The following is an 18559-nucleotide window of genomic DNA, read 5'->3' as shown; positions in this document are numbered from 1 at the left end:
TTAGAGTTTCTATTACTAACAGCACAAGACTTTATTGTTTTGGCGAAAACAATCGTCACGAGTCCCACTTGCAATTCTAGGGGGAAATTATAGTTCTTTACATGCCCATTAGCAAAATCCATTCTCAATGACTTAAAAAGTCATTATTATGAAAGATGTTAACAATAAACTCCCATAAAACATTCTTTTAACACTATTATTATTATTGACTGAAATTTAGTGAAAATTACAAAAAGTTATAAGTCTAATTTATTGTATTCAACAAATCTCATTTATAATTTTAACACATTTCACTCCTCTCGTTAATATATACAAAAAAGCAACAAATATTTGACTTTTCGTAACGAATCATTTTTCTTTTTCGTGAAGTGGATAAAAAAGTCACGAGGTTGACTGTAATCTGAGTTTTATGCAAATTGATTTGCTATATTCATAACCTACTAAAACAACTTATAGTTAAGGTCAGGTCAACGCCCAGCAATTTGCACTAACAAAAAAATGTGCAGGAACTCGTGTCTACCCAAAAAAAAAGTAACAAAAAATTAAGTAAACGAACAAAAAACTATTACTATTTGACGTTTTTTTTCGCAGAACTTAGAATTTGTCATGGAGACAACGTCCATTAAATATAACGTGAGGAAACTGGTTGAGTCAAAGTATTTAATCCAACCAAATGACTACTACTAAGAATCAACTAAAAACCTGAATGAAGCCTTGAATCAAAATATATTATAATTTAAATATATATGAAACAAACAAAGTCGTTATCCTAACTGGGATATTCCAGTCTATTAATACATAAATAAAAACGGAAGTTATAAGAAAAAGGCGGGAACCACGAAATGCAAATTTGACTATTAGAGTTGACAATAATTGAAAGAAAGTAAAGCATTAAAGCACCTTATGCTTCAAGGAGATCTAGAGTATTTGTCTGAGGAACACGAACACCCACATAAACTGCAACTTCTTTAATAGCAAAGAAATGATAAAAAGAAAGAAGGGGAGGGTAATACAGGTAGGTAGGTAGAACAAAGGGCAGTCAAATGTTAACACCTAGTGAATCACAATATCGAACAAGCCTTTTGTCCTTTACCCTTCTTTTTCTTCTGCTTAGGTGGTTGAAGGACAACTCTTATGGCCGCATCAAACACTGCCTTCACGTTCTACAATACATGCCACAGATAAATTTAGATAACAAAAAAAAAAAGAAAAAGTAATGCACTCAACTCAACCATTTACCTCCTGTGTTTTTGAACTGCATTCAATGTAAGCTGGTGCATTGATCAGCTTCCTAAGCTCTTCCCCCTTTAAGGGAATGCACATGTCAGATTTAAATTAATTGAAATCACTAAACAAGATTCCAGTGCACCAGAATCAATATTCACCTGAACTGCGGTAATAGGCACGGCACCAGGATGGTCTTGGCAGAACTGCTTATCATCCCGAAGATCTATCCCATTACAAACCAAAAATTAACAATCAACGGACTCTTAGTTGACAAAAAACCATCAATACAACATGCAACAACACTGAAGAAACTAAAACACAACCATTTGTCACCTCAATAGAACAAATTAGGCATTGAACCGAACTGGAAGATTATTTGAAAATTGTAATACATATTTATAGGCAGGGCATGCCTTTCAAAGTATACAATGAATGAATAAAACTAACAACCTACCGGAAACATCAACAAAAATTTGATCCTAATGGCAGTATCAACTACGTTGGGAAAACTGTGAAGATGAAAATCTAAAGAAAAATGAGAATAAAATGCACCAGAACTCCAGCCGCTTCTGGCCAAAAAGACAAAAGAAATCTGATTCAGCAGTTCACTAAGATCATGGAGAATTTCAAAGATGATGTACTAGTATCTAAAGTCAATATTTATCAAACATGTAATCCATTGGGTTAAGTTTATATATTTCATTGTAACACAAACCAGAATAAATGAAATCAATGGATAAAACAGATGGAAGCATCTAATGAATGACAATAGCAGTATCAAGTTATACACAAACAAACATACCAAGCTTTGTGCCAACCAGAATTATGGGGACACCTGGTGCATAATGCTTCAACTCTGGAATCCACTGAAAATGATACCAACACATTCATTTTATCATCCATTTTTTATAAAATGATACATAGATCACTGGCCATACAGAAACCTTGTAATATTCTCAAAATAAATGACAAGAAATACACCCAAAACACAGGAGACCACAACAAAGTACCTTTTTAGAGACATTTTCATAACTGGCCTTGCTTATGAGAGAGAAGGCCAGAATGAAAACATCGGCCCCACGGTAACTCAAAGGTCTTAATCTGTTGTAGTCCTCTTGTCCTGCTCCACAAATAACCCAATAAATCCAGAGAAAACTTTCTACAACATCACGAATGTCATAGAAACATAATCACACAACAGCATTACCGGCAGTATCCCACAAACCCAGATTCACAATGCTACCATTGACAACCACATTTGCACTGAAATTGTCGAAAACAGTCGGCACATAATCCTGTTTCCACATAGAAAGAACCAAGTTGAAAAAAAAGGAGACATTAAATGCCTCGCCCTCCCAGAAAATACAACAATATCAATTTCCTAACCAAACTTCGTAATAAAGGACCCATTCTAACTTCGAAAATGCTGTTTGCAGGCTTATGAAACATATCCCATCACTTCCCGAAATGTAGATGACAAGAAAAATGCAACTGAATTTCTTCAATTAGCGGAACTGAACAATCACCCAGACCCCAAAAATTAACGTTTGAAAAACGAAAAAGAGAAAGGAGAAAGAAACTAACGGTGGGGAAAGTGTTGCTGGTGTAGGAAATAAGCAAACAGGTTTTGCCCACGGCACCATCCCCAACAGTGACGCACTTGATGAACCTAGAAGCGCTCATCTTTTTAACTCGGAGAAAAGAAAAGAGACACGAAAAGCCTCAGATCTTCACCTGAGGACCCGATGACACACCCCCTCCAATTTCTTCTTCTTCTTTTGCTTCTTCTGTCTCAATTACACATCTGCGCCAACAAAAAAATAAATGAAAAAAAAAAACACAGAAGAAGAAGCCAAAGAATGAGGAGAAGAAGCGAAAACCGAGAAAGAACAAACCCTAATTGCGAAAATGCGGAAAGAGATAGAGAGGTAGAAAGCAGGGAATGGAAAAAGGAGAAATGAGGAAACCCTAAGAAAGAGACAGACCCTGTTGTGAGAGTGAGAGGAGAAGGCATTGACGAAGGGGAGAGAGAGAGAAAGGAGAAACCTTTTTGGCCCGCAAGATTTTCCTGTTGAACCGTTCATGCAACACTACACAGCACAACACTACACAACAAACAAACTCTATTCTTATTAACCCCTCTTTTCTATTCCTTTGTTTAAAAATAAATTATCACTCTCTTTTTATCGCAGACAATTTCGGATCCTTACTGCATCAATTCATCCTCACCCATTCATGCTTCTTCATCACCTTTTCTCTCTTTTTCTTTTCCTTACTCTCACATCTTCAATTTCACTCTCTTTTTACGCAATTTCGGGGCTTCATTATTCCAATAAAAGCATCTCCATTCACCTTAGGACACTCCAAAATTATACACATTTTTAAACATTCAAAGCTTCAAATTTTTTTTACATATTCAGATTATTCACAGAGTAACTTTCTGTAAGAGAAATATCACCAAAACAACTTGAACTGTTAAATTATGAACTGCCATATATTATACTAATCATCATCGACCATTGCGGGTCCAACCCATCTAATTATTTATAAACTGCATAAAATTTTATGTACAGACAAGATAAATGTGTATCAAAGGATAAACAGATGAAAAAAAAGGTAGTTACCAAGCAAATCTTTGTTTTGTAGTGTGAGAAAAATGTAATGATAATATAATATTGTTTATTTTATCTGTGAGATTAAAAGCTATGGTAGCACGTTCTCCTTTTTCAAACACTGTTTTCAAGAAAAATGTAAGAAGATACAGGCACACCTAATTTGTTCTTTTTTCTTTTTCAACAATGTGAATATATCTATTTTTTGGTGTAACATACCCAGCATGCTCTGAAACTCTACACTCAAACCAAACATTTTGGGATGATTAGGATGTGATGAATATGAAGTGTCAACCAACAAATTGATCTTTGTCATTAATTGATAATTGACACCACACTTGTATTTCCAAATTTTCTTGTTTTCTCTGTTGGGGTTTCTAATACTTTCAAAATCAGATAAGGGACCTTTCATGGTGATTCCTCCACCTCAAAATATATCATTCTCAGAATTTCTTCTTAAATATTTCAAGTGGCCTTAATTCTATTTGCACATGCATAGATAAGTTAGCCAAAATGATCATCACAATGAATCGGAAATATTTTCCTCTCAAGGAGTTACCATTAACAAAGTAAAACCAGTGTTGCTTTATCCATTCCTTTTCTTAATTTTTCAATCTTTTCTTTTAAAAGGTGCATTGTGTTTAGTGTCACACAAATATCTTTATCAATAATATTTTTTTTATCAAAATAATATACTAAACTTAATTTAATTTTAATGTCTAAATTTTATGTAAATAGTTAATTTTTTACTGGTTACAATTTACTTTGCATGTGAACAAATTATGGATAAATATATTCCTTAATCAGCAACAATATTGAGCCTAATTTTATGACAGGGTTAGAAGAACTAAAGTTTCCTCGCATATCTTAGAGGTCTGATAATGCCTAGCATTAAGCTAAACTTAAGAAGATCTTATGAAGCAATATGACATATACCATGGAAGACTTATAATAAAATATTAAAATCAGATAAATGAAAGTTTAAAACTCAATGTACAAGTGAGTTAAGCAAGTTATGATTCTAAATTCAACGAAGAAAAAGATAGGATATTTTAAGAATTTAATTGGAATGCAATATTAGGCTTCGCACTCTCACTTAAACATAAATTATCATGTATAATCAGAACGTTGAACATTTTTCAACCAGAACAGATGAAGAATGTTTCAAGATTACTTTTGTAATATTTATTTAAAAAGACATGTTTACAATCATTTATAATTCATTAATTTTATGTATAGTTTATAATTTATTTGCTTATTTAACAAGCCTACAAGATTATTGGACTAGAACATAATCATTTAATAAATAAATTTATTTTGCTAAATTTCAACCATTTTCGACCAAGGTTTAAAATAGTGTTTGACCCTATCGTTAGTATTTTTTCATATATATATATATATATATGAGTTTGCTAACGCTTGTGTTTTTCAATTGATACATTTTAGTAATGTGTACCGGATTTTAGTAGACAAAAAAACCCTTATATATAATAATGGATTTTAAGTTTAAGGTTAAGGGTATTTTAATAATTTTCATTCTCAAAACTAAAAAAAAGATACTCTTGTTCATTTGTTTTCCACTTTAATAACAAAATAATTCATGATGTTGATGTTGATTTTTGATTGGAGGAATGTGTTATATATTTTTCCTTCTTCTTATTATTAAATTTCATTTTTAAATTTTAGAATTAATAGTTTATTTTGAGGGGATTTGATATTTTGACTATTAAGTTGTTTGAAAATATTGCATATCACATAAATAAAGAAACTACATATTTATTCATTTGCAAAACACACTGTTACTTTTTAAATTGATAACCATTTTTTTATTATAAACCCTAAATTTAATTGTATGCACTATTACTCAGGTTATAAGAAAATATTATAGAAAAATATTGGCGTTTGTGTGAGACTGAGAAGAAGGGTTGCATTTTCGGATCATTCAGAGGAGGAGAGGCTGAGTTTCTGGAAGGTTCCTGGTGCGAAGGAGGTCGTCGAGAATGGATGAAATATTAAAATTAAAAAAAAATGATATAAAATTTATGCATAGTTAAACACATATAGCAAAATCTTCTTATTATTGGAAGTAGCAAAACATGGTTGTCATCGGTGCCACTCCAAATGGATTATTATGGTCGGTGTATGAAGGGTGCATTTCTGGCTACGATAATTGCGTTAAATGGTGTTAGTAATTTCAAAATGTTGAGAAAATGTTATAGGATGATAGAGAAAATGTTGGAGTGAGAGAGATGAAAGAGAAATGGTTGAGAGAAATGAGGGAGGTGAGCAAGGGTTCGGGGTTTCTTGTTTTTTTAGAATGAAACTTATTAAAATATCTTTAACCTTAAAACTTAGAATCCATGATATATAAGGGTATTTTTGTCTACTAAAACCCGATACACATTGTTAAAATATACCAATTGAAAAATAAGCTTAGCAAACCCGCACACACACATATATATATATATATATATATATATATATATATATATATATATATATATATATATATATATATATATATATATATATATATATATATTTCACATTTGGTTTAATAATTGATACTGCAAAGCAATGTAATAAACATTTAATTAATTTATTAGGTAAATATCAAGAATATGAATGTGTGTGCACGTTTGTGATTAACATGAGTACAAGAACGTACACATTAAACTCGATTTTTCATAATGATGATGAAAGTAATTGTGATATTATTTTAGTTTAATCTTTGATGATGTTCGTGTTTGTTGGGGAATCTTAAGTGAGTTTTATTGTTAAAAACAGTTTCAATTAAGTCTTCAATTTTATAAAATTGTAGCAATTAAATTAAATCCTTTTCGTTAATTGACCAGAAACGTCATGAGATGCTGACGTGATATGTAAATGTTAATGATTTTATTATGTGAAATTATTATTTAAATTAAGAAGGTATATTAGTTTTTGACATAACAAAATGTAATTGGTCATTGCAGTTAAAATAATAGATTAGGAATTTTCTTAACTTCAGATTAGGGATTTCTGAGAAGAGTTGGATTTAGAGAAAGAAGAATTTCAAAAGGGAATTAGGGATTTGAATGCGATTAGGGATTTATGAGAAGAGTTGAGTTTAGAGAAAGAGGATTTCAAAAGGGAATCAGGGATTTGAATGCCGCTAGGGATTTCTGAGAAGAGTTGGGAAATTTAAATTTTAACTTGTAATTCTCCATCCAAATTAGGGTTCTGGATGACTTGTAATTCAAATATCCAACTTTCAAGATCGAAATACAAGAACAAAACTAAATCATAACTCAAATCGATACAACCACTCTTCTTGGCTCATCTTGCAATGGATGAAAAATCTAGATATCAAGCCCCAAGACGAAATGCGAACTCTCCAAATAACTGCAAGAACGAAGACAACACACTCCCACCACCACTCCTACAACCACTCCTACATAGAAACAATCAAACATAAAACAACCCAATCAAAATAAGGAAAGGACGAGAGAATGAAGCTTTCTCCTTTGTTGTGAATCAGAACGAAGAGAAGAACAAGAACAACCATCGCGCCCTTGCACTCTGTCGCGCCTCCGTTGTGCCATTAATGATCCCTTCGGGTTGGTTGTCTGCGCGCAAATGAGAGGAAAGAAACTTAAAGCTTATGGGTTTCCTTGAGATAAAAGGAAAAGGGAAAAGAAGAAGGGTGTTATCCTAATCACCTCTTACGCGACGAAGAAAACCCTAGGCTAGGTTGGATGCGTGAACCTGAAGCAAAGAAGAGGAAGAAGAATAGTTCCTTGCTAGTAAACCAAAAACGGAAAAGAGGAAGGAGGAGAATGTTGTCCTTGTGCGAGACGAGGAACCCTTTGATGTTAGGATTTGTCTGCGAAGAAGAGGAAGCCAAATTTTGGGAATAGGTGTTTTTGAGTAGGGTTATTAGGTGAATTAGTGTTTTTGAAAGCTAATTGGGATGGTTAGGATTAAGGAGATTTAATACTTAATTAGAATTAGAAACCTAATTTAAAATTATTATTACAAGTGAAATTTAAAATTTCCACGTAATAAAATCATCCAAATCATCCAGCATCACCACATCAACATACTTTCACGTCGTTTCTGATCACTTAACATAAAAAAAACTTTTATTATTACGATTTTATCAAATTTAGGATCCAATAAAAAACGTTTTCAAGAAGATAACTTACTTGAGATTTTTCAATAATATGAGAATCATATCAGGATTTAAACCTATTATTTTTATTATATTATTCATGTTTTACATTCTATAACATTTTTTGAATTATTGAAAACAATTACGGAATCTACAATTGGAATCACACACCCACTCCTAAATTTTCCCCAACTACATTTTTCAATTGTTGCTTATACAACCTGACCTAAGTGAAATAGATTTTGTTTAACTTGTCTCACATACTCTTTAAGAGAGGTAATCAAATTTTAGTTTCTTGACAATTTTTAAATTTTAGCTCTTATCTTTAATTATAGAAATATTGGTTTGCATATAGATCTATTTTAGATATCGAAACATTAAATCTTATGTTGGAAGGAAAATTTTAAGATTAAGAAACATTCCAAGATAGTTAAACCATTAAAAATTGCATGTATACATTCTTTACAATTTAGGCAGACTTAGACTGTATTGTTTGCATCCTTTTAGCTTTTGAGTATCTAAATTCACATTTGGATTTTGTACACACTATTTGGTTCACCAGGCAATAAATTTTACATGAACTAGACAGACTTTATTTTTATTTATTTGGCGACAATATGCAATTATAGTTGTGAAGAATGATAAAAAGAATATTATGCCTCTGTTTTTACCATTTTACATTTGCATACATCATAATTCTTTACTTTAAATATTATTGGGTTTATTCATCTATAGACGCATGAAAATTGTAACTGTATATTTCTAAGCTCGATGGAGAATATGCAACTGTAACAGTGGAACTATTTTGCACTACCATTGTTCTGAGCAATGAAAATGATGAGAAAAATATGATATGCTCAAATAACAATCGTTGATCATGCCTCAATTTCTAATAATAACTTCGTATTAAACTCTTGCTTACATGATATATTCTACCATTGTTCTGGGCAACAAAAATGATGAGAAAAAAATGATATGCTCAAATAATAATTATTGATCATGCCTCAATTTCTAATAATACAACTTCATGATAAACTCTTGCTTACATGGTGGGGAACAAGGTCGGAATCCAAAGTACACAACAAACATACAAAAGGACTTGGGTTGTATAAAGCAGCCATAGAAACATGGAACAAAAACATCAGGATTTACAGAATGCACGAAGCGTATCATCTAGGACCTTTCTGTCATAATCCCCTGTGAATACACAATTACCAAGAGGACCCTTTAGAAGAATAAGCCTGAGCAACCCATCTGCTACCTTCTTATCAACCTGATATACCAAAATAAATTAAGTAAAAAGCTCTCTGATAAGAAAAAATTGAATGTTAAAAGGGTAGCCACCATCAGCTCTTACCGCCATGACAGATTTAAACATGTCCACAGTCATTATCTCAGGAGGGGCCGTGGGTAACTTAGACTGTTTTAAAATGTCTCCAACTCGTTTTACAAGAGATTCATCAATCCAACCAAGGCGATATGACATGTCAACAGCCATTACCTGTGTGCATTCGAATACAGATTCCTCAATATAAACCTCCTTTGGTATTAATCACGAATATAAGTAAAATTCATGATATTATTTTGTCAAAAAAAAAAAACAAAAAATACCGTGCCGGCTGCAACAGCCTCTCCATGAAGCCACTGCCCATAGCCAACCCCATTTTCTATAGCCTAAAATAAGAATGGGAAAGATAGTTAAAATCAGAGGTTACAGAAACAACATTTTGGGAATAGAAAATAAACATAGTTATGTTTTAACCATTATATTTTAAAATCTATAGTGTGTAACATTCTTCATGTTCTATCCTTAGTGTGTAACATTTAATGTCATGATTGCACAGAAAATAAACATAGTTATGTTTTAACCATTATATTTTAAAATCTATATAGTGTGTAACATTCTTCATGTTCTATCCTTAGTAAAAACTTAAATTCCTTGTTTGAAACAACTGGACTTATCGATTTGGAACATTGTACACCATCTGAATAGGTAAAATTTTCCCAAAGAACACGTGTTCATTTATTTATTCTTTTCTCACTATTTTTACAGTTTTAGAATTGCTTATCAACACATTAATTTATAACCCCGGTCATAAATATTGTCAGGAGTGTAAAAAACCTACGGAAAATTTTTACAACCTAAAATAAAGATAATATCAGTCACAGAAGTCACTCACATGACCAAATGTATGACCCAAGTTCAATGTTGCCCTCAGTCCACTTTCCTTCTCATCTAAGGACACAACCTCAGCCTTGTTTTCACAAGATCGCTTTATAGCATATGCCAATGCACTAGGATCTCTGCAGTGGATGACATTAACTTGTAAAAAATGGAATAAAAGAAGGGCACTATGAAAGCAGTCACACAACATTTAGATGAAAGAAATAGACCAACGCAACAAGAAAATATGAGACACCAATAAGCTATGATGCACAGGTAATCCAAAAACAGTATAATAAGACTAGTATAAGGAGGTAAGGCCTGGACAACAGTAGTGGGCAGGACTGCACGTTTAAGGAGAGATACATGAAAAACCAGATGGATTCTGCTATGAGCAGGTAGAACCAATTTGTATGCTACTGATCCCATTCACGCCATGATTTTGTAAGGTCCATAGAACCTAGGACTGAGCTTCTCATTAGGCTTTCTTGCCAAGGATTTCAATCTTATGGCTGTAACTTTAGATACACCCAATCCCCTATCTGATACTCCACATCTCTCCTGTGTTTGTTAGCTTTCACCCTATTCCAACTCTGGGCTTTACACAAATTCAGTTCAACTCCTGTAATATTGCATCCTGTTCCTGCTGAAGTTGATTAATACTTTCCACTTTAGATGGAATAGTATTACCCTTCAAAAGTAATGGATGATCATGGCCATATAGAGCTTTAAAAGGAGACATTTTTGTAGAAGCACTATAGTTGGTATTAAACCAAAATTCTGCCCATGACAACCATTGTGGCCATTTTCGAGGCTGAGATCCTGTCATACAGTGTAAATAGGTCTCCAAACAGTGGTTCACCACCTTTGTTTGGCCATCCAATTGAGGGTGATTCACCAAACAAGGCTTGGCTCTAAAAAGGCAAGGGGTCTACCCTCCTGTAGCAACACAATCCCCAATCCCTTGCTAGATGCATCAGTTTCCAAGGTAAAAGGTTTAGTAAAATCTGGTACTGCTAACACAGGTAGTTGAGAAACAACCCCCTTAACAGCCTCAAATGCCTACTGCACCTCTACAGACCACAAAAAACCCTCCTTATTCAGCAACTATGTAAGAGGTTTGGCAATCTTACCATACTCCTGTACAAATCTTGTATAATACCTAGTTAATCCCAAGAATCCCCTCAAAGCCTTTGCATCTTTGGGAACCGGCCAATTCCACATAACTTCTATCTTTTTTGGGTCTGTAGCCACCCCATCCATCAAGATTATATGACCCCGATACTCCAAACGTGGCTGCCCGAAACTACAGTTCTTTTGGTTAAGTTTCAAATTATTCTGTGGCAGCACCTGTAAAACTTGCTTCAGATATTCCACATGTGTAGCCATAGTGGGACTGTACACCAATGTCATCAAAGAAGACAAGCACCAACTTCCTTAAAAATGGCTTCAAAATATCATTCATTAATGACTAAAAAGTGGCTGGAGTATTAGTCAACCCAAATGGGACGACTAAAAACTCATAATGGCCATCATGGGTTTTAAAAGCAGTCTTCTCAACCTCACTTTCTTTCATGAGAATCTGATGATATCTTGACTTTTAATCCAGCTTGGAAAACATAGCTGCTCCCGATAACTCATCCAGTAGTTCTTCTATTACAGGAATAGGAAACTTGTTGGGAATGGTTATCTTATTGAGAGCCCGATAGTCCACACAAAATTGCCATCCTTCATCTTTCTTTTTGACCAATATGATAGGACTTGAGTAGGGGCTGATGCTGGGCCTTATAATTCCAGCTTGTAACATCTCATTAACTAGACTCTCTATTTCATTTGTCTGTTGACGAGAGTACTTGCAGGGCCTAATATTAGGAATGGCAACCCCTTCGTGAAGATGGATTGCATGATCATAATTGCATCTGGGAGCTAGTCCCACTGGATCCTGAAAAACGTCATCATTCATCTTCAAAGCCTCCAAAATTGCTGTAGGCACATGACTACAATCTGTCTCTTTCTCTGGACCCCATTTTATCAAAAACATGATCCTTCTTGTTTCAATTCATGCAATACCCCTTTCAGAGAAGACTCTGATTTAGATAGAGTGGGATCACCTACTAAAATTTGCTCCTTTCCATCCTTACCAATGATCAGCCTTAACTTTCCAAAATCAGCCCTGACTTCCCCAAGGCTTGTTAACCAGTCCAGCCCCAGAACAATATCAGCACCACCAACAGTCAAAACAAAAAATTCCTGTTGAATTTTCGGGCCCTATTAATCCAAAATGAACCCGTGATGCTTCCCTTGGGATACTTTTTTCCAGCAAAAAAAGAAAACATATTTTAACATAAATTCCCCAGAAAATTAGCTATTATAACCTATGAGATGTTTCACGTATCATTACAAGCTTCATAATGAAAATAGAATAGAACACAGTACTTAGTTAAAAATTTACCTAGCCAGTAATGCCTGCATATTTTTCTCTTGCCACTCAAAAAACTCTGCATCCCTAATGAGGCCATACTTTATGACCTCAGCAAGCCCTGATGCCAGTTCCCTATCTGGTAATGTATTCAACGTGTCTGTGTCTATAAGCACACACTGAGGTTGGTAAAAAGCACCGATCAGATTCTTTCCAAGGCGATGATTTATCCCAGTTTTGCCACCAACTGAAGAATCAACCTGGAAACATAATACACAACCCAGTGAACAAGGGAATGAGATAACATAGATAGTGGAGATTAGAACCCATCAACATTAAAGAAATTTCAAGTGCAGCAAAAGACCTGAGCCATCACTGTGGTAGGAATCTGAATAAAATTAACACCACGTAGGAATGCAGAGGCAGCAAAGCCACACATATCACCAATAACACCACCACCAAGGGCAACAAATGTACACCGTCGATCGAGTCGTGACTCAATGGCCTTGTCAAAGACTTTCATAAGAGTATCCTATCAGTTGAACACAACAACATTTCTTATGCAATTACCAAAATTGGCAACAAACACCACAGCCAATTCTTACGCACTAGACTTACCATGTCTTTGTACTGCTCACCATCAGGTAAAATTACACTCTCCACAGAAACATTTGGGTTTCCCCTTGTCAAAGCATCAACAACCTTGTCTAAATAAAGTGGTGCAACCGTTTTGTTGGTTACAACTAGGACCCTCTTTCCATGCACATGCCTAATACAACAGTGGGAAAAGAACACTTCAGAATATATTAAACAAGAAAAAAAATCCACGTCTTATTCGACACTTCAAGGTTTAATTAGCCATTTCGTCCTTTACATTTCAGTCTCTATAAAAAAAATTCTAAATTTTAATCTCTACACAATCAATTTTTTCTTTTTATGTTTAAGTCCCTGTTAGTATTCTGGAGGTGTAAGACCATCACAACATAACGGTATAAACACTAAAACAAACTAATAGTTGAAATAGAGAAATGGAAAAGTAAAGGAAAAAAAATGATTAAATAGACCGAAGACCGAACTTTCATTGTTGGAAGTAAGACACAACACAATATATTACACATTGCACAATTAATTGAAAATTGAGAAAGTGAAAAACAAAACACACACATACACGTACTGGAAACACTTTAGGAAAAATTAAACAGAAAGTGAATTGACTAAGGAAGTATTACAATTACCTCTGAAGATAGTCGGGTTGGTCTAGTAACCCGGATCCGATGTAAATGGGATAGCTCCGATTACCCAAATCAACTTCGACGGTGGTGGGAAGGGTGGGTTCGGATTTCGCAGCGGAGGGATCCATGACTCGGGACGAGGTGGCGCATATCCTTGAGTTGCGAGCGGTCGAAACAGAGTGTGAAGGAAAATTATTAGATTTGAAGCGCAAATGGTTGTTCTTGCTGGTGGAATAGAAGAAGAAGGAGGGCTTAGAGATTGGAATTTGCTGTTTGGTGCGGAGAGAAGGAGAGAAATTGGTGGCTGCTGAAGCCATTTGGGAATGAGGAATTGAATGGGTTGGTGAGTGAAGAAGACAACAACAATAACATGCTTTCTCTTCAACACAAACACCATTTCAGGGGTAGGTGAAACCTTTTCAAGTGCTTGTTTGGTAGAGATCAAAATAAAGTATATTGTTTTTTTTTTTAAATAAATAAATTAAGCCAAAAACTTCTTAAATCATAATTAGGAGAATGGTAATTTTATAATATTTTTTTATAATATTTTAACATTATGTATTATTACATTATTGTTCCAAAATTATTTCACGATAAATAATAATAATAATAATAAAATGAATCAATTATATAATAACACGTAAATAATATTAAAATATTATCAAAATATTATTATTTTAATAATTAATAATTCATAATTCATTTATTAATTGAGAAAAAAATATGTGTTAATATTCATTTTGGCCTCACGATGAATACAAAACATATTTTGCTATACAAAGATATATGTGCTTATATCTTTAAATTTTCGTTTTGTGAAACAGTATTAAAAATTATGTGAAATTATTTTTAAAAATTATTTAATTCTTTTAAAATAAAAGAACTATTCAATTATTAATTTTATTAAATAAATAAATTATTCTGTTTACTTATTGAAAGGTAAAACTGTTCATAGTCACAAAGGGTATCATGGAGTTTTGGATATAAGTTATTAATTTAGATTTACTAATTTTATACAATAAACATTTTAATGAATTGTAACTTCAGTTAAAAAAAATGTGAAATGGATAATCTAAAATATTTTTTATAAGTAAAAGTAATCAACAAGCGTTTACTTTGGCAAACCTTGATTAAAATTTTGTTCTTAGGCAGACTAGGTTGTTCTCAGTATTCTCTGTTCTTCTTCCCCTGTTTCAAGGATTAAAATAGTGTAATCTCATCGAAGGATCAACCTTCTCTGGAGAGATCTGGTTTTTTCAAGGTAAATTTTCCTTCTCTCCTCTGCTTTAGGGTTTTCAAAAAGGTTTAACAAAATTCAATTACAGAATCTACAATTGAATCGCAACATAAAAGGCCTAAACTGAGATACATCTGTTTTTCTGATTCTGAATGAAATAAATTTTATACCTGTACCCTTTTATGCTGTTTGGCAAGCTTGCTATCGCACAGTGGATCGTACTTATTTTTGGGTCTTCTAGGATTTGTGTCCTCCTCTTACCAAAATGTGTGCTTACAATGCTGCCCATTTCATCAGTACAAACCATTCTCAATCGTAATTGGGTTGGTTATGCATTTTCTTTATTATGCATTTTTAATTATTGCTAGTTATATTCAACTAAAATCTTAAGTCCAGAAGATATAATTCACATTTTGTTTGGAATTGTGTCAAAGACCCACATTTCCGCTAAAATTACAGTGTGTTTACTGCGTTGCATCGGGTTACATGAATCTCATAAATTCAATGTCAAAACAATGAAAGAAGCTTCTTCCATTTGCTACAGAATTGACTCATGTCCTTCGCTTGAGGAGGGAAATCAAACGGGAACAATGTGTGGCGTATGATTGGATGTCCTTTCTTGCAGTGTGAATGCAGTTCTAAATACCTACTCACTCTTGTTATGTGTACTGTGTTGTCACTTTATCAAACACTTATGTACAGTAAACTACAGATGGCAGGCCAATTTACGAGATCAAGAAGACTAGAAACTCAGCAGCAGGAACAGTCGAGGGCTAGGTGGACAACATCACTAACAAAGATACTTGCCACACTTATGGTTGACCAAGTACATAAAGGGAATAAACATAACAATTTATTCAATAAGAAAGCATGGAAATATATTTGTGATGAGTTTTACAGCAAAACAGGTCTGAAATGGGACAAGGAACAGCTCAAAAACCGATATTCCGTCTTGAGGCGGCAGTATTCTATTGTAAAGTCCATTCTTGATCAAAGTGACTTTAGTTGGGATGAATCCACAGGATCTATAACAGCTAATGATGAAATTTGGGCGGAATACATCAAGGTATTTTCCTTCATCTTTTGTTTTGTTATTGACAAACATCAAAATATGGTGGTGCTGCTAAAAGAAGAAACTTTGAACATAGGTTCATTTTGTATACTGTTTGGTTTAAAGAAAGGGAGTAGAGGGGTGGGATTTATTGTATGGTCTAGGACCATGTGCCATGGTTTTGATCAATCTTCATGTGACACATTTGAGTTTTATTAATTCTTTCGTAAATTGAAAAACTTGGCTGCATGTTATAGAGAGATTGGCTGAGACAATGGATACGTGGCAGTTTTAAACTATAGAGTAATTTCTCGTGGAGGAACAACTTTTTTGATTTATAAGAGAAGGAGAGGGAAACTAAAATAATTTACTATTATGATGGTTCAAAATGGATGGAAAGTTCTTTGAATTGAGACAAACACACTACTCACTATTAGATCCTTTTCTGACAGCTCAATTGTTCCTTGGAGGCTAAGAAACAGATGGAACAATGCTTTAGAGTATATTAAGAATATGCGTTTCAGACTTTTGCTCAATTTTAGGAAGGGAAATAGGTTTGCTGATAACCTAGCTAATTATAGTGTACCTCCATGTATTGCGTATTACTTTTGTTGTGATAGATGCAGTCTTCCACATTTTATATTTTTTTAGTGGTTTTGGTTTGGTCCCCCACTTTTGTATTTCTTCCTTTTTTTAATGTATTAAAATGCTGTAAATGATTGATATACTAACTTAGATAGGATTGCAATCTATATACTGATGCAATAGCATTCTTTTCTTTGATTAAAAAGAAGTACTCTTATGGTAGATAAATAAAGTAATTAATATCAAGTATTCACCGAGATGGTTTAGCTCAATTGGTTGAGTAGTGTGAGTTCCTGTAAACCTCTTGGTATTCAAATTTCTATGGATAGAAAAGAACTGTAACTGAAATGTTCATGTTAAGGATAATTTAATTAGCATGGTTTATAAACATTAGAGGGGTGACAAAAACAAGGAGGTGAGGGGATTTTCCTTCTCTTATCCCTTCCAGTTATTTGAACCAAACACGCTCTTAATGAGTTTCAACATTCAATAATGCTTTGTATGAAAAATCTGTTTCCGATTTTTTTTTCCTACCAAGGTGAAGATAGAGTTTTGTATGGATAGCTCATCTGAATTAATTTTAAATTCTCCGAAAGTTTGATATTCATTGTAATGATAAAATATGGAATAAGTAATGTTAACAACTTGAAAATGTTGTGGCATAATTTCTCTCTCAATTGAAACCCGGTTGCTTTTTTATGAATGCTAACAATGCATTCTTTATTGTAGGGTGAAATATTAAAATCCATGTGGAATTCACAAATCATGTTTGGTGAAAAAAAAAACATTAGTTTTCTAAAATAAGTTTAACTAAATACACAATAATAGAAAATGAGGCTAACTTGGATTTCATGAGGATGTTTAAAAGAATGTGTTTATATTGCCATCATTTTTTGTAGTTTCTATTATAGCCTGCAGCATCTTTTCTCTGCATAGAGGTTCCATGAACACAGGCATGTGTTCTATAAAATAATATTTGATTAACTCTTAGAGATTGCAGAAACATCCAGATGCTGAGACTGTCAAAACCGGTGGGTGCCCAATCTTTAAAGAACTTTGCACAATATTCTCTGAGCCAGCAACCAATGGCAAACATGAATATGTAGCTGCATCTGAGGGTGAACATACTTCTGTAACTCCTTGTCTAGAGCCATTGAACACACACCACGAAGAATCCTCATCAGAATCCCAGGACGAGGAGGAGGCTAATGATCCTCAAACAGTTCAACCTACTACACCTACTGGAATTTCTAAGCGCAAAAGAGGGCGTAAAGGAATTGATGAAGCTATTGCAGATGCCATATTTGAGATGGCGTCTGCTTCAAAGATGAGGGCAGCTGCCATAGAGCAACAAATTGCTAGATTTAGCATGGCTGACTGTATTAGGGACTTAGATCTGATGGAAGGTGTTGATCAACATCTATATTTTGCTGCTGTTGATCTGTTCAACAAACCTAATGCTAGGGAGATATTTTTGTCCCTCAAAAAGGATAAACGTTTAACTTGGTTGCGTGGTAAGTGTTCTGTTGCATCCAATTTATCTTGTGCAGAATGAAAAAAGAGAAGAAAAAAATCTCTTTTAGTCAGCGTTTGACTAATAATCTCATTCATACCACTTTACTTCCGGAATTGTTAATGTTAAAACCAGTATTAATGTTTGCACGATACGTATGATGTTTTCAAAACTTTTAAATTGGACCATTGAACTTGAAAAAAGTTGTTCATAATTATTTCATTTCCAAAACCAATGTATATTTCTCATCTACAAGTCTTTTTACAAATTATAACTTTATTTTTGAAATTGTAGTTTGTATAAGTTGGGAAATATAATAATTAAAAATGTATTTAATATATCAAGTCTCATCAAAATTATTTAAAA

At 33.6% G+C, this 18559-nt stretch overlaps 3 protein-coding genes and 1 long non-coding RNA gene across 9 annotated transcripts; 1 reads left to right on the top strand and 3 right to left on the bottom strand.

The window, feature by feature from the left end:
* Positions 1 to 707: 707 nt before the first annotated feature.
* LOC108321283 (rac-like GTP-binding protein RHO1) lies at positions 708 to 3523 on the bottom strand. Of its 3 annotated transcripts, XM_017552987.2 has the most exons (9): positions 3274 to 3523; positions 3123 to 3195; positions 2812 to 3031; positions 2435 to 2522; positions 2238 to 2347; positions 2030 to 2093; positions 1386 to 1450; positions 1240 to 1305; positions 708 to 1163 (listed from the first exon to the last, which is right to left on the bottom strand). In XM_017552987.2, exons 3-9 carry the CDS (start codon positions 2908 to 2910, stop codon positions 1062 to 1064), a joined length of 594 nt encoding a protein of 197 aa, XP_017408476.1. In that variant the 5' UTR covers positions 2911 to 3031; positions 3123 to 3195; positions 3274 to 3523; the 3' UTR covers positions 708 to 1061. The 3 variants fall into 3 exon arrangements, with proteins under 3 accessions (XP_017408476.1, XP_017408477.1, XP_017408475.1); XM_017552988.2 differs by lacking the exon at positions 3123 to 3195 and having other exon boundaries at positions 3213 to 3523; XM_017552986.2 differs by lacking the exon at positions 3123 to 3195 and having other exon boundaries at positions 3274 to 3522.
* A 3490-nt stretch (positions 3524 to 7013) lies between these two features.
* On the bottom strand, positions 7014 to 7785 carry LOC108321284 (uncharacterized). The gene is made up of 2 exons (XR_001831473.2): positions 7541 to 7785; positions 7014 to 7447 (listed from the first exon to the last, which is right to left on the bottom strand). It is a non-coding gene; the product is annotated as an uncharacterized LOC108321284 (long non-coding RNA).
* A 1167-nt stretch (positions 7786 to 8952) lies between these two features.
* LOC108321281 (3-dehydroquinate synthase, chloroplastic) lies at positions 8953 to 14217 on the bottom strand. Its single transcript, XM_017552980.2, has 8 exons — positions 13811 to 14217; positions 13194 to 13344; positions 12940 to 13107; positions 12609 to 12835; positions 10173 to 10296; positions 9604 to 9666; positions 9350 to 9493; positions 8953 to 9265 (listed from the first exon to the last, which is right to left on the bottom strand). Exons 1-8 carry the CDS (start codon positions 14122 to 14124, stop codon positions 9134 to 9136), a joined length of 1323 nt encoding a protein of 440 aa, XP_017408469.1. The 5' UTR covers positions 14125 to 14217; the 3' UTR covers positions 8953 to 9133.
* A 714-nt stretch (positions 14218 to 14931) lies between these two features.
* LOC108321282 (L10-interacting MYB domain-containing protein) lies at positions 14932 to 18272 on the top strand. 4 transcript variants are annotated; one of them, XM_017552983.2, is made up of 4 exons: positions 14932 to 15068; positions 15589 to 15670; positions 15757 to 16110; positions 17672 to 18272. In XM_017552983.2, the coding sequence occupies exons 3-4, from the start codon at positions 15757 to 15759 to the stop codon at positions 18233 to 18235; spliced, it is 918 nt and encodes a 305-aa protein (XP_017408472.1). In that variant the 5' UTR covers positions 14932 to 15068; positions 15589 to 15670; the 3' UTR covers positions 18236 to 18272. The 4 variants fall into 4 exon arrangements, with proteins under 4 accessions (XP_017408472.1, XP_017408470.1, XP_017408471.1 ...); XM_017552981.2 differs by having other exon boundaries at positions 15589 to 16110; XM_017552982.2 differs by having other exon boundaries at positions 15589 to 16110; positions 17681 to 18271.
* The last annotated feature ends 287 nt before the right edge of the window (positions 18273 to 18559 follow it).

Source organism: Vigna angularis, chromosome 10, assembly GCF_016808095.1.
Source record: "Vigna angularis cultivar LongXiaoDou No.4 chromosome 10, ASM1680809v1, whole genome shotgun sequence".
In the NCBI taxonomy this organism is placed as follows: domain Eukaryota; kingdom Viridiplantae; phylum Streptophyta; class Magnoliopsida; order Fabales; family Fabaceae; genus Vigna; species Vigna angularis.
The sequence above is the reverse complement of the archived record's forward strand: the minus strand, read 5'-3'. Positions and strand labels throughout refer to the sequence as shown.